This window comes from Python bivittatus, unplaced genomic scaffold (genome assembly GCF_059951505.1).
Source record: "Python bivittatus isolate LINGU-HERP-01145 unplaced genomic scaffold, Pbiv_v1 ctg000020_np1212, whole genome shotgun sequence".
In the NCBI taxonomy this organism is placed as follows: Eukaryota; Metazoa; Chordata; class Lepidosauria; order Squamata; family Pythonidae; genus Python; species Python bivittatus.
In genome coordinates, this window is record NW_028277030.1 from 80,778,861 (window position 1) to 80,791,700 (window position 12,840).

A 12,840-nucleotide genomic window follows, 5' to 3' on the forward strand; every position below is an offset into this window, starting at 1 on the left:
GGGATAGATCTGTGAATCCAGGAACAAGAGGCAGGGTAAGCAAAAGTTAAAGCAAAGCAGGAGCACAAGCTTTATAAGAGAAAGTTGGGAAGTAGATTATAGAATATAAAAACCTAGGATTAGATAACAAAGTAGGAAATAAAAGGTAGAAGAGTGAAGCTTCAGACATAGTACAGGCAAAAATGTTCTTTTCTAATGCAATCTTTATTTTTGCTAGAAATCTTTGTTAATACATTCCATTTGTACAGAAACTAACGTTCTTCCTATCTTGGTCTGGTACCATCTCACAATCAAACCTATGACAGTAGGACTCTGCCTTATCCTAAATTAGAACAATATTGTGTTAATGGCAGGCTTTGTGTAAGATGGGCAGCTATATAAATGTGATATAAAATTAAAAAAAAAACTCAGACCAATGACTAGGACCTTCCACATGTGAAGCCTGTCTTCTCTCATAGAGCTGTGGCCTTTCTCCCCAACTTCTCCAGATTTGTCTGCACCTAACACATCACTTAAAAACTGTTTAGTGAGGGTTGATTGTCATTTTTACATATTGATTTTATTTCACAATATAGATGCGAACACTTTGTAAGTTATACCTACAAGTAGATACATCAACATATTTCCAGCAAAATACAGAACTTCACCAAACATTCTCCCTATTCTGAATTGAGAAGGAGGAGGCTGATGCAGAGAACGATCTTTGTATGCCAACAAAATAAATGGAAAAAAGTGTCTTGAAATTCAAATTGTTCTTTGTCCTTTCTTGGCTTGTCAGATAGTAAGGCTAGTAAAGATCCTTTTCTCTGGTGTGCAGTTTTAGCCCAGGCACCGGCAGCTTATATGCAAGCGGTAATATGTGCTGTTAAAAATAAGTGCTACTTTGGATATACTGAATGCACTGAAGAAGCCGATTGCATTCTTTTGTATTTCAGTAACACCACAGGAATCCTTGGCTTCCATTCCAGTAAGAACTCACACTGTGACTAAACCTGAATTCTTCCCCAGTGGCCCAAAGCCAGCACCTCTTCAGGACCTCCAGCCAGCGCCAGTCCTCATACCACAGCGTCCCCCACCTAAAGTCCCAACTACAAAAAAGCCTGCACCATTGCAGAGGATGGGAAGAAAGCCAGAATGTGTAAGCATCAGTGGAGGGCTTTTTCTTCCGTCACAGAAAGCGTCCCTTAATATAGGTTGCATATTTAGAGTTTGTAAATAAGTCGCAAGGACTTCATTTTTTTTGTCTCTGAGATGCATTGGGAAAGATTGAGCTTTCAAGTCTTCTCTGTAGTACTCATCTCCTAAAACAATTGTAAGGAATGTGTGGTGCCTAACTGAGAGACAAGGAAAGAATGGCCTGCGAAAACTCTTCGTTTTTCCTGTGACTTATGCAAAGTGTACATTCTGTTTAGCTAAACCCTTAATGGGAGGCAGGGGGAATCTGATTCAAGTAGGAAATCAGATTCAAGTATTCCAAATCAGGCTAAATCTAAATCTGAAGTCTCCTGTAGCTTCATTAGTAATTTGCAATGTGGAGTGTACAGAGACAAACATTAATACATAAAGAAATTCTACATAAAGAAAACTCCAGGGTTTGGAGAAGAGGAAAGAAAAGGAGAGATTGTAGTTCTGTGGTGGATTGGTATAGCTTTGAACCGGGTAAATTAGTGTATTTTACCAGAGTTCTCCAACACAAAGCTTTGCTGGAATGCTTTTTGAAGTTGTGCTAACTCTAACCCTCAAGTGGCCCTTGCTCTTAGTTTTCTCTCTTGATATCAGGAACATTAAACTAAATGTCTGTTAAGAAGATACAAATGCTGTGTTCAGAATTATGATGAAAAAGAATGTGTGTTGGGGGGGAATAAAACAATTTTGATAAATTAACCTGCCACAAAAAAAGATTTTGAAGATTTTTGACTGGGTATTCTGCTCTGTAATACAGGTAGTCCCCGGGTTAAGAACACCTGGTTACAGACCACCCATAGTTAGGAATGGAGCCTATTGTAGCAAAAGCTGAGTTAAATACACAATGATTCAAGTTAAATACACAGTGGTTCAAGTTCATTACACAATACTACTTATACAGTATTATACAACACTACTGTTCCGGCTTACGTACAAATTTGACTTAAGATCAGACCTTGGGAATGGAACTCGTTCTTAAGCCAGGGACTACCTGTATTAAACAGTGGCCTATATTGTAGGACTTCTGTAGCTATTTCCTCTCCATGCTATCGTTTGGCTTAAAAGTGGTAAAAACCTGCAAGGGTTAGTGCTACATTGGAGGACTATTATGATTACAAACCACATTTATTAAATACAGTTCCTTCAGATGTACAGTATAGGGACAGCAAACTGCACTGGCATTGATTGGCATTTGTATTACCAGAAAAATACATACACACGCACTCCTCTCAAAAGAGGAGACAGTGGGGAAAAAAAGAGAGCAATGTTGCTGTTCCTAATGAGAGGTTGGTTGAAAAACAGTTAATTGTCCATTTTTTTCTCAGCCCCAGTCTCCAGAAGAGCAGCTTGAACAATCTGTGGGTCACTTCTTTGCATTACCAGAATCTTGTCTTGAAACCAGAGCCATTACTGGTTCTCCTAAGACTGTCCCTATCCCTAAGCCAAGGACAATGCATCCTGGCAAAATTCTTGAGAGGAGCAGCAGCAGTGAAAGGCAACCACCTGCATTGTCTCTTTCAGAGGAAAGTTCTCATATTCCTTCTCCGAATTTGACTCAGGCTCCAAGAGTTCCACCAAGGAGAAAGAAGTCTGCTCCTCCGGATTTTCATTTGCAAGTACTCCAGAACAGCAATAACCTGTTTCTAAAAGGGCTGACATTCAATTCCAACAATAACAACATTCCAGAACCATATTGTTCCACAATGCAGGATTCTGATGCACTCCCATCTTCTCCGAGTGAATCTTCTCTTCTTGCTACGACAGTTGTGATTAGCTCAGAAGACCATGATTCCAAGCTCTTGAGGCAGACTGATTTAGAATTAATTGGTGGCCAACAGGCTCCTGCTCCCTTGCAGATTAAGCAACAACAGCAAGCTTCAGACAATCATTGTCTAATGGAAAACACCAATTTATTAGACCTGGAAGTAGACTTTGTTGCTTGCCAGTCAATGATTCAGCCATTACCAGCTAATCCAACACATGCTTCACAAAATTTGAAACTCTCCTGTCCAAAAGATTTCAGCCACTGGGTCACATTTGGAGAAGATGGCAACAGTGGTACTATATCTCAGGGTTAGGCACTGACCTCAGTTTAAACTATGAACCTATTTTTGTACCTTTTTCCTAGAAAAACACATTATTTTCTGAACTCTATTATAGAAGGAACTAAGTTCAGCGAATCATATATGGTACAGCACTCATCTGTCCACACTCCTTGGTGATTTCTGACTCAAGTTTAATAGTAAATTCAGTAACAAATATTTGTCATATGTATGTGTACTGTTACAAGGCCTGCTTCAATTACTCCGTATTTGCACTTTGCTCATTTCTGAATTCCATGCCACGGTTGGTTGCTTGCCCCATAGTTCTCTACTGTAAAATGATGGTACAATTAATTCTGCATTATACATCAAGAGGTACTCTGTGTCACTCTTGAGCCAACTGCATGCTTAGAACCATAGTGCACAGCCTTAAATTCTTTTTATCCTTGTTATCAAGGATGCAAAGTAGGAAAGAATTTGCATTTCAATAAGGCCTGCTGGCAAGAGCAAAAATAATAGATTCTATCTGGCAATAGCAGTTTTCAGTAATGTAAAGGGAAGTGCCAAGGTGGTTTTAAAAGTGGTGTGGTAAGTTGGGGCTGGTAGTATCCAGGATAGCCATTCAAGTTCAAGCTGTGATAGTAAACAGTTCATTAGAGCTATGCCTGTACAAAGACAATGAAATATGTACTCTGAGCAATGCGGTTATAGATCTAGCCTGTTTTGAATTAGAGCCTGAAGGGATGAAAACAGGAGAGTTTATGGATCACCTGATAGGATCAAACCATTGTTGTTTTCTGTTATAGGCGTAGATCTGGTTCTGTTTGGATCAATGTGAACAAGAGTATTGCCTAAGGAAGAAACTACCAAATATGATATAAGTAGGAAATGTCACAGGTACATATATGAGAGGCTTCTACTGAGCTCTCATTCTTTCATATTTAAATCTCAAGAATTCTTAGGCTAATAAAACATCCAGTGGATTACTGGGAAAAACACAAAGTAATCAGTATGTGCAATGAAAGGCTAGTAATATTTTTATATACAATGGATGACTGTAAAAGATAGAATGATCTAGTTTTACAATTCAGGCAAGGAAGTTACAGTCTAGTGTAATTTAACAGAGAATTATGTTGCTTTAGAAGAAGCAGCCAAGTCAGTGATTTCCTTTTAACTTGGGGGAGGAAAACCCTACAACATGTATTTTGGGCTAACCATTTTTATTCTGTTAATAATATTAAAAATGTGTTTTATGAGAAAAAAGTCTTGGCTTATTTCTGTATAGTTATGTATAATATGCAGAGCTTAACTAGTTAACATGATGCTATTGCGTTTATTAAAATGAACCTTAAAAAAATAAAGTTAGGGTGCTAAATCAGGCTATTGTGGTCTCCATCCCCCTGCATCTAGGCCAACCATTACACTACTCTAAGCAGCAGGATTTCAAAAACTGTATCAACATAAACAAAAGGATGGTAGGTAGCAGGACATTTGCTTAATATAAGACACTGTGGAGTCCTTAATATAACACAGCCACCCATAATCTAGTACTCTCTAGATGAGTTGCCTGTAACTCCCATGATCCCCATCTAGGAGGGCTGTCGCCCTTGGTGAAGAACAGCTGGTTAGGGAAGATTGCTCTAACCCTCCCCTTTAATAAGGAAATCAGAAGCATCACTGGTTATTTATAGCTGCATCTTAAGATAAAAAATGAACGCCTATTAAAAGGAAGCCTAGTATACTGTTACTGATGATATTCTCTGCAACATAGATAATTTAACAGCTTTCTGGCAGGTCATTTACATGCTAATAAAAGCATTAGAAAGCAAGCCAATTTAAGTGACTTTATAAATTGCAAATAAAAGTTATTTTTATTACTCTACTTGAAGTGGTATCCGGCTGTTGGCACTATATCGTAGAACTGGCTGCCTAGTGAGGTGCCTCATTAAAACTTGAATCTTTCTAGTAACATACTCTGTGCAATCAATTGCAGTTTATGCCACTCACCATGAGCAAAAATAGAAACCAGGCAAATGTTGCCAAAAATAAAAAATAAATAAATAGAAGTTGTCCTGAACTGAGCTTTTTAAAAACATTTCTTCTACTAGGTAAAATATAATCTCTAATTTTTTTTTAATAAAAAAAATTGTTTTAAATATATAGAAAGTCACAGACAATTTGGGGAAAGGAAAAGCTGAATTTCAGTTATTTTGTTTAGGGCCAAATAATAGTCATATGTTAATGCACTCATCACCAGTAGCTTCATGCTGCAATTGAGTCATGTCAATTTAGACACAGCAGTATTCACAGATTTGATATCATGGGTACTTCATACACAATTTATGAATCAACTAGTGATAGGTAACTTGATGGAGTGTTTTTATTCCATAAGAATGCTTTTCTCTAAATGTGTAATACTAAAACTGTAGGTAGCAATCAGGTAATGATCAAGTATTTATTTTTTTGTGTTTATGACATGCCTCTTTTTAATCAGCTGCAGCAGTAAAAAAAAAACAAAAAAAAACCAGCCAAGATTTGGCTGAAAAGTATACACAGAATACTACTTAGTCCATAATCACACAAAACATATTACAGGAGATAAACTGCATACTGTGTTTGGGGTGGGTGGGAATGGGAGTACATACTTCAGATGGCTCTGATGGTTACATACAAATGTTTTTGACATAAGGCAACACAACCAATTGCTACTGATACACCATTTCCCCTTTGTGTACAAAAGGTGTCTGCTTTGCTACAGGTACAGTGGCTTTATCATCCCAAACCACAGACAAAGTTTACCAAGGCTCCCTATAACTTCCAAGCCATGGTTTATAACAGCTGACAAAAAATATTGGTTGTGACTTCCAACTCACAAATAATTATGGCAGTTGCTTCACCACCGGAATGTTAAGCAGATGAACATAAAACACGACAAGCCATCTTCAGGAGGAATTGCTTCATTTACATGAAAAACCAAGCCATGGTTTGGCTTCATGTTGCAACTGAACAACTGTGGGTTGGTCAGAGGATTGGTTTATACATTATATGACTTAAGATTCAAAATACTTAGATGGCATTAGCCAAAGGAAAGAATTCCTACCCTTCTGGAGTGCTTCGCATTTTCAATGTTGTGGTATACGTTTGGCAGACTATTCAGACTACACTGGGATCGGGTTTCATCTTCTGAATGTTACAAAAATTTAAGTGGTAAAGACATAATTCTGATCCATCTCAATCACAGTGAATGTTCCCTATATTAATTCAGCCTTTCATGCAGAGTCAAGCAACAATTTTGAAGCTTTGTTACATCATGAGGCATTTTTGTATAAGATGACCACAGAAAAATCAGTCATCAAGGAATTAAGAAATTGCTCCAGTTCTTTGGAGTAAATAGTTATGGGATTATAACAGCTTTCCAAAGAATATATAGTAGCACTTTTATACCCTTGTTTTCTGTTTGCAGCCAACTGCAAATATAGGCTAGGGTACAGATTCAGTTGCCATTACACAATTTTTTCTACAATATTTAAAATACCATCAGAATTTCCTTAAAGTATCTGATACCGTGCAGTGTGGATGCATAAATACATCAGCATGGGAGAACAGATTTATAGCATTAGTGTATTTACTCCTTCCAGTATGCACAGTATATACAGGGTCAAGTGTCCCCACCCACCCAGTGTCAGTAGCTGAGTAAAGTATAGGATAAGCTTTAATGGCATGGCAGCTTTGTTTCTACACTGAGCAGGGAAGGAAGATCTTTTCAGGTAAAACACACATTCTGTATGTTTACAGAACATATTACATATATGTTAGACACACACACACACACACACTTACAGAACAGTGAAAAGACCTTTTAGGAGCTCAGAAGAACAAAAATGCTTTGTAGAATATACCACACCAGATATACATCCAAGGTCTGCCATTAGGAGATGTTAAAATTCACCTTGACTGCAATAAAACTGCAGCCCTGTCAATCCAGGCCCAGATTCAGTGGAAGAGCTGGTGTTACTCCTCCAGTAAAAGAACAACTATGCACAGTTTTGCCACTCAGTGATTTCCCAGCTCCCTTTCTAGAGAATCTTGAATAAACTTTAAGGTGTGTTGATAGAGGAAAGATTCTTTGTTCTTCGGCTTGCAAATGTTAAGATGGCTAACTTCTACCTGAATGAGTTCTCCAATGCCTAAATCTGAAACAGAAATGAAAGCAAGGAGCATTAAACATCACAGAAAAGACACAAATCAAGTGTTTACATTCTTGGGATTCCCCCTTGCTTTCTGGGGTCTCTAGGCATGATGATGGCCTATTTGTCTGACTTACTTCTGAATCAGAATCAATAACAAAGAATTAAAAGATGATATTTGAACCAAATTCTAGACTGTGTATGTGTAAAACAAAGGTTGGAGTACACCTGAAAATTTGTTTTAGCTACAGTAATCCATAAGCTGTGACATAGGATGGCATGCATAATTTATGCTTTAGCTGTCTGGGAAAAAAAGTGCACCGGTTTCAAATAATTAACTTTTTAAGCCCTTTTTATACAATACATATGTTAAAAGAAAAACTGCTAGGAGGCACCTTTTTTTTAGGCCAACATACAAAATACAACAAAGTATAGAAACTCCTATTATATAGAAAAGCCAGGAACATTAAAATTGAGTGCAAATCCAACCCACCTACTCCTGATTGTTCCCAGAGAACTACATTTTGTTTGATAATACGAAACTGTACTAGTGAAAATGTTCAAATAATTAATGTCACAGTACTTAAAATGTAGGTAATGAGCAAAAAAAGAAAAAAAAACATAGCAAGTTTCTTGGGATCTTGGTTGATCCATTGTTCCTCAACTGAAAGTCAGTCATTAATTTCTCTGAACTTTTTATTTTTTTCCATTAAGATTTCTTATCTGGCCTTCCTATAATTTACTCAAGCCATTCATTTCAGAAGGGGAATGCTGGGGATGTCCGACCTGCAGATTCCACTGGCACTACATGCAGACTCAGCATTCTGCCGACTCGTGTTGGCAAAGTTTCTGCAAAACTCAATACTGGAAAGTTTTTCTTCTTGGCAAAAGAGATGAAATCATCATTCAGTGCTTTAAGGGCAGGTGAATCTGGAGAAGTAAGTAAAAAATGAAATTGCATTTCTGATGTTAGACATCCCATTTCAGGCAGATACATACATTTACATGTAACATTTTCACATGGAAGATGGATTTCAGTTCAGAAAGGTACATTTGCTGTGAAGCACTGATTTTAAAGACTGAGCACCAGTCTGGTATATGCAAGCTAGGTTAGATGGTATCAACCTCCATTTGTTCTAGTGAGGTACTTATATTTCTATGTGTTGCAAGCTTCCTACTGAAGATAAACAAAATGGCCCACCTACAGAAGATCTATCTATGTCATAGGCAATTAGCCTACGACTTATTTTTCTATCCAGGAAGGCAAGGAGCCTAAGGAGCTATAGGACAGGACTTCCAGTACACAATAAATTGGGGTGGGCAGGTAGAGGAGGACCATAACAGGTAGGGTGTTATGAAATGAATACATTTCAACTAAGTATGAATTGAGGATATGTCTGAACTTAACTACAATTCCCTTTTGCTTTCCTATTTAATATCTGTTTCACACAACTCCTGATGTGATCTGGGAGCACATATTTATGATGCCTCAGCTCCTTCCTGAACTGGCAGGTCCTGAAAGTGATGCTAAGGGACTGTGTTAGAGGCCTTGATATTGGCCTCATTGCTCTTATTTCATCTCCAATACTGTTTTATATTTACATGAAGCACAGATTTGGAGTCTAATATAATCAGAACTTGGATGTCATCCAACTATATCTCCATCTCACTATATGGAGACTGTAGAGGTTCTGAATGGTGCCTGGAGCCAATAGGGACCAGCAGTTAAAGACATTAAATCTTAATTAAGACTAAGGTGCTTCTGACTCATGGATTGAAATCCAAGCAGTGCTGGATAGGGTAGAAATTGTCTTGAAAATACATAATCATAATTTGGATTCTTCTGATGCCTAGTTCTTAACTACAGTTTCACATAAATTAGTATTTATGCATTCACTCCTGTCATTCTTACAAGTACATGAGATACGCACTTCATATTACAGACCTGGCTGTTACATCACATCTATATTGCAAGAGTTTGGGTGTTATTCTCATGCAATCCACTGAGATAGCTGCACCAGCTTCAAGTTAATTTCTGTGTGAAGGGTATCAAAAGGAACACTTTCTTCTGTATAAATCTGCTATTACCAAGATTTTTGACAGAGACCTTATGCTATGTTTCATTATCAAAGAAGGCCACTTAGTTGGGATCAGGATCAAAGGGTTTTCGCTTTTCACTGGAACTTCTTCTCATCACTTGTTGATTCAAATCTGTTCTGAATCCTTTTGGACCACCTTAACGAAGCTTAGACAGTTTAGTCTACTAATAAAGATGCTGGACTGAAAACAGGAAAACCTGAGTTCTAGTCCTGCCTTAGGCACAAAAGCCAGCTGGGTGACCTTGGGCCAATCACTCTTTCTCAGCCCCAGGAAGCAGGCAATGGCAAACCACTTCCGAAAATATTGCCTAGAAAACCCCATTTCCGTTCAGCTTCATCCAAATGCATAAATAATAATGAAGCTCAGTGTTACTTTGATTGGTGTAAATAATTTGGTTTTATTGTTAATATTTATATATATATATATATATATATATATACACACACACACACACACATACATACATACTGTAAATACATACATACATACACGTGCATACACACATACACACACACACACACACACACACACACACAGAGCTATAGAAAAGAAGGCCATGTTTTAAATAAACACATTCCAGAACTAGTTAAAAATTACCCAAAGAAACATACCTTTGCTGAGTTCTTTCACTTCCACAGAAGGAAAAAGCAGAAATCGAATATTTACTGAATATTCAGCCAACCGGGAGCCATGGTGAGGAACACTATAAAACACTATTCCCTGTGTGCTATTCACTATGGAAGCCATTTCAGGATCCGTGGAAGCATCCAACAGCATTTTCTTGACTAGAAGACCTGAAAAGAAATGCATTCATGAAATGGGACCAATGCAGGACTGTGATGCTTATACAGAAATACAAGACAGAAAATCTCTCCCCCACAATTCATGAAGGGCATTCTGGTTTGTTTTCTTTACAGAAAAGGAGGGTCAGCCAATCTTTGGTCCTCTGGAAAAGGAGAGCCTCTTCCTACAACCTGCAGACTACCTCTACCAAGTGCAGGAGAGATCAAGCTGATCATTAGCCCAGTCCGGTTATACTGTATGTACACAGGCACATGACATAATATCTGCATGTCTTTGCTTCCAGAGCTTCAGGGAAGGTGGACAGCATGTACAATTGCGACAGCTTCTCTATATCCCTTCCTGCAAACTGCTGAGTGCCAGGACCTGGATAACACCTAAAGTGGTTATATAGTCCTCTAAAATGCAAAGGTCTGTGAGTCTGATTCCCGGTAGAGGGTTTGAAGCCCACAGAATAACATCTGGCTCCCCACATCTGATGAGTCCAAATAGGATGAAACTGGTCACACTGTGCCTCCAGGTAGAATGTAGTCACATTAAAAAAATAACATAACTTTGTCTTCCAAAACTTTCAGGAATTTCCCTGCTTGCCTGTCAGATAAACAGATGTGAAAGTGCAGAAACAGACTGAGGGTGGGGGCACTTTAGGTCACATCTAGAAAGCCCATTGGCAGTGTGGGACTAATATGACATTTTAGATAGAACCATTCCAAGTCAATGCTTGTGAAATCTTAGCTTTTCCATTCATTTTCCAGATGTGGTAGCTGATAGGAAGTACAAGAGTTTCCTGGATGGTGACCTCATGTTTTGACAGATATATATATGGTGGATGTGTCCTGCACCAGATGAAATAGCCAAGGCCCAGATCTTGAGATGTCAATACTCAGAAGAGTGGAAACAAATACACTGAAAGAACTATAGGGAGAAAGCCACTTCTGAAAGTTGCCTCTATTCCCAGTGAAACAGATGTGGGAAAAAGCAGAGATTATAAAGAGATAACTAAATGTTTAAAGTAGCCCTAGTTTCTAGAAATTGTTTCCCAGAAAAGATAGTTTAAGGACACATAAATCTAATTTATCATTGTTTTCATACCCCCCCAAATATTTCAGCAGACACTTTGGAAACTGTAAGCAATGGCTTAGAGGAGATGAGTATTCAAAAAGATGCTTACCATCTTGTTATGCTTGCAAAGGAAATCTACCAACAAGGTGTATTGGAACACATAAAGGGTCTAGGTTGTGTTGGCAGTGCAGTTAGGAAATAAAAGAGTGGCAAAATTAAAGGAAGTTGGGCTCATTGAAGGCTGAATGCCAACATGCTAAAGAGGCAGATAGCAACACTCAATAGCACCCTACCCTATAAATGGGGAAGAGGGTCTATAACTTGTTATCCACATAAAGTTTTTAAGACAAGAGTGATATCTAAGTATAAAAATCAGAATTTTCAGTAAAGAGCTACTGGAAATCCACAAACAGCACATTAAAAATTCATGACAGATTGCAAATACACCACACTTAAAACACGTATCCCCCACACCACTATTGTAAGCCTACATGGGGATTATTTTCTATGGTGGCTCAAGTGAATTCTATGAACGTTGCCTTCAAATGGAACCAACATACTATATTTACAGGGCTAAAATGCTTGAAATAAACAAATAGCTCATTGTAAAGTTGATACAGAATACAATGGATTTACCACCCATGCTATGCGACAGCCATATGAGAGGCCTGTCTCCAATACCAGCAGCTCTTAATTTCTTGAGAAGCTCAGTACTTCGATATGCAAGAGATTCTCTGCAGATGAGACAGCAAAGAAAGCAAGAGATGCAAATACAGCAAGGCAGCATATCCTAAAGAATCATGGCACTTCCTGGCAGCTTTACACAGAATTCCTTAAACTCAGCCTGTGCTCCATACAGTCGGTTATGTTTCCCCATAGCATCCAACTGTGTGAAAATGTTGGAATGTTTTAGGGCAGCAGTTCCCAAATGTTTCTCTTAACTGGATCAATACACGATTACTAAAAGCTTTAGAACAGTGTTTCCCAACCTTGGCAACTTTAAGATTGTGGTCTTTAACTTTTAGAATACTTGCCAACGGCCAGGCTGGCTGGGAATTCTGGGAGCTGACGTCCACAAATCTTAAAGTTACCAAGGTTAGGAAGTGCTGCTTTAGAAGATCACCACAAAAACCAGGTGTCAATAACTCAGTGCCTATAAGCACTATAACATATTTGACCTCCCAAATATACAGTGTCTTGTGGGACTCTAGATTAATTAAAAACATAAACAGTTACTATGAGATCACTAAATCTTATGAGGATTAAACAAGATTAGTGAGATTTGGGTTGAGAATGCCAAGATCTGATGAAATTTTATGTGAGAATATAAAAAAATGTGAGAGATTCAGTGATCTTGAAAGATTTTGGCTATACAAAATGTTTTATTTAAGCCAAATTCTGCTTAAAACAATGGTTAGCATCCAGGTAACCAGATCAATATGCCATATCTCACATGACCTGTA

At 38.1% G+C, this 12,840-nt stretch overlaps 2 protein-coding genes across 7 annotated transcripts in view; one reads left to right on the forward strand and one right to left on the reverse strand.

Moving 5' to 3' along the window:
- SYNJ2 (synaptojanin 2) overlaps positions 1-4,548 on the forward strand; it is a 58,963-nt gene extending 54,415 nt beyond the window's left edge. For both annotated transcript variants that reach the window (XM_007437463.4, XM_007437462.4), the window contains exons 27-28: positions 936-1,138; positions 2,511-4,548. In XM_007437463.4, the coding sequence (XP_007437525.1) occupies positions 936-1,138; positions 2,511-3,263 (956 nt within the window). In that variant the 3' untranslated portion in view covers positions 3,264-4,548. The remainder of the gene's footprint in view (positions 1-935; positions 1,139-2,510) is intronic.
- Positions 4,549-4,635: 87 nt separating this feature from the next.
- The window catches only part of SERAC1 (serine active site containing 1), a 28,034-nt gene continuing 19,829 nt past the window's right edge, over positions 4,636-12,840 (reverse strand). For all 5 annotated transcript variants that reach the window (XM_088142538.1, XM_007437464.3, XM_088142529.1 and 2 more), the window contains 4 exons: positions 12,014-12,111; positions 10,126-10,308; positions 8,201-8,344; positions 4,636-7,420 (listed from right to left, as the gene is read on the reverse strand). In XM_088142538.1, the coding sequence (XP_087998664.1) occupies positions 7,281-7,420; positions 8,201-8,344; positions 10,126-10,308; positions 12,014-12,111 (565 nt within the window). In that variant the 3' untranslated portion in view covers positions 4,636-7,280. The remainder of the gene's footprint in view (positions 7,421-8,200; positions 8,345-10,125; positions 10,309-12,013; positions 12,112-12,840) is intronic.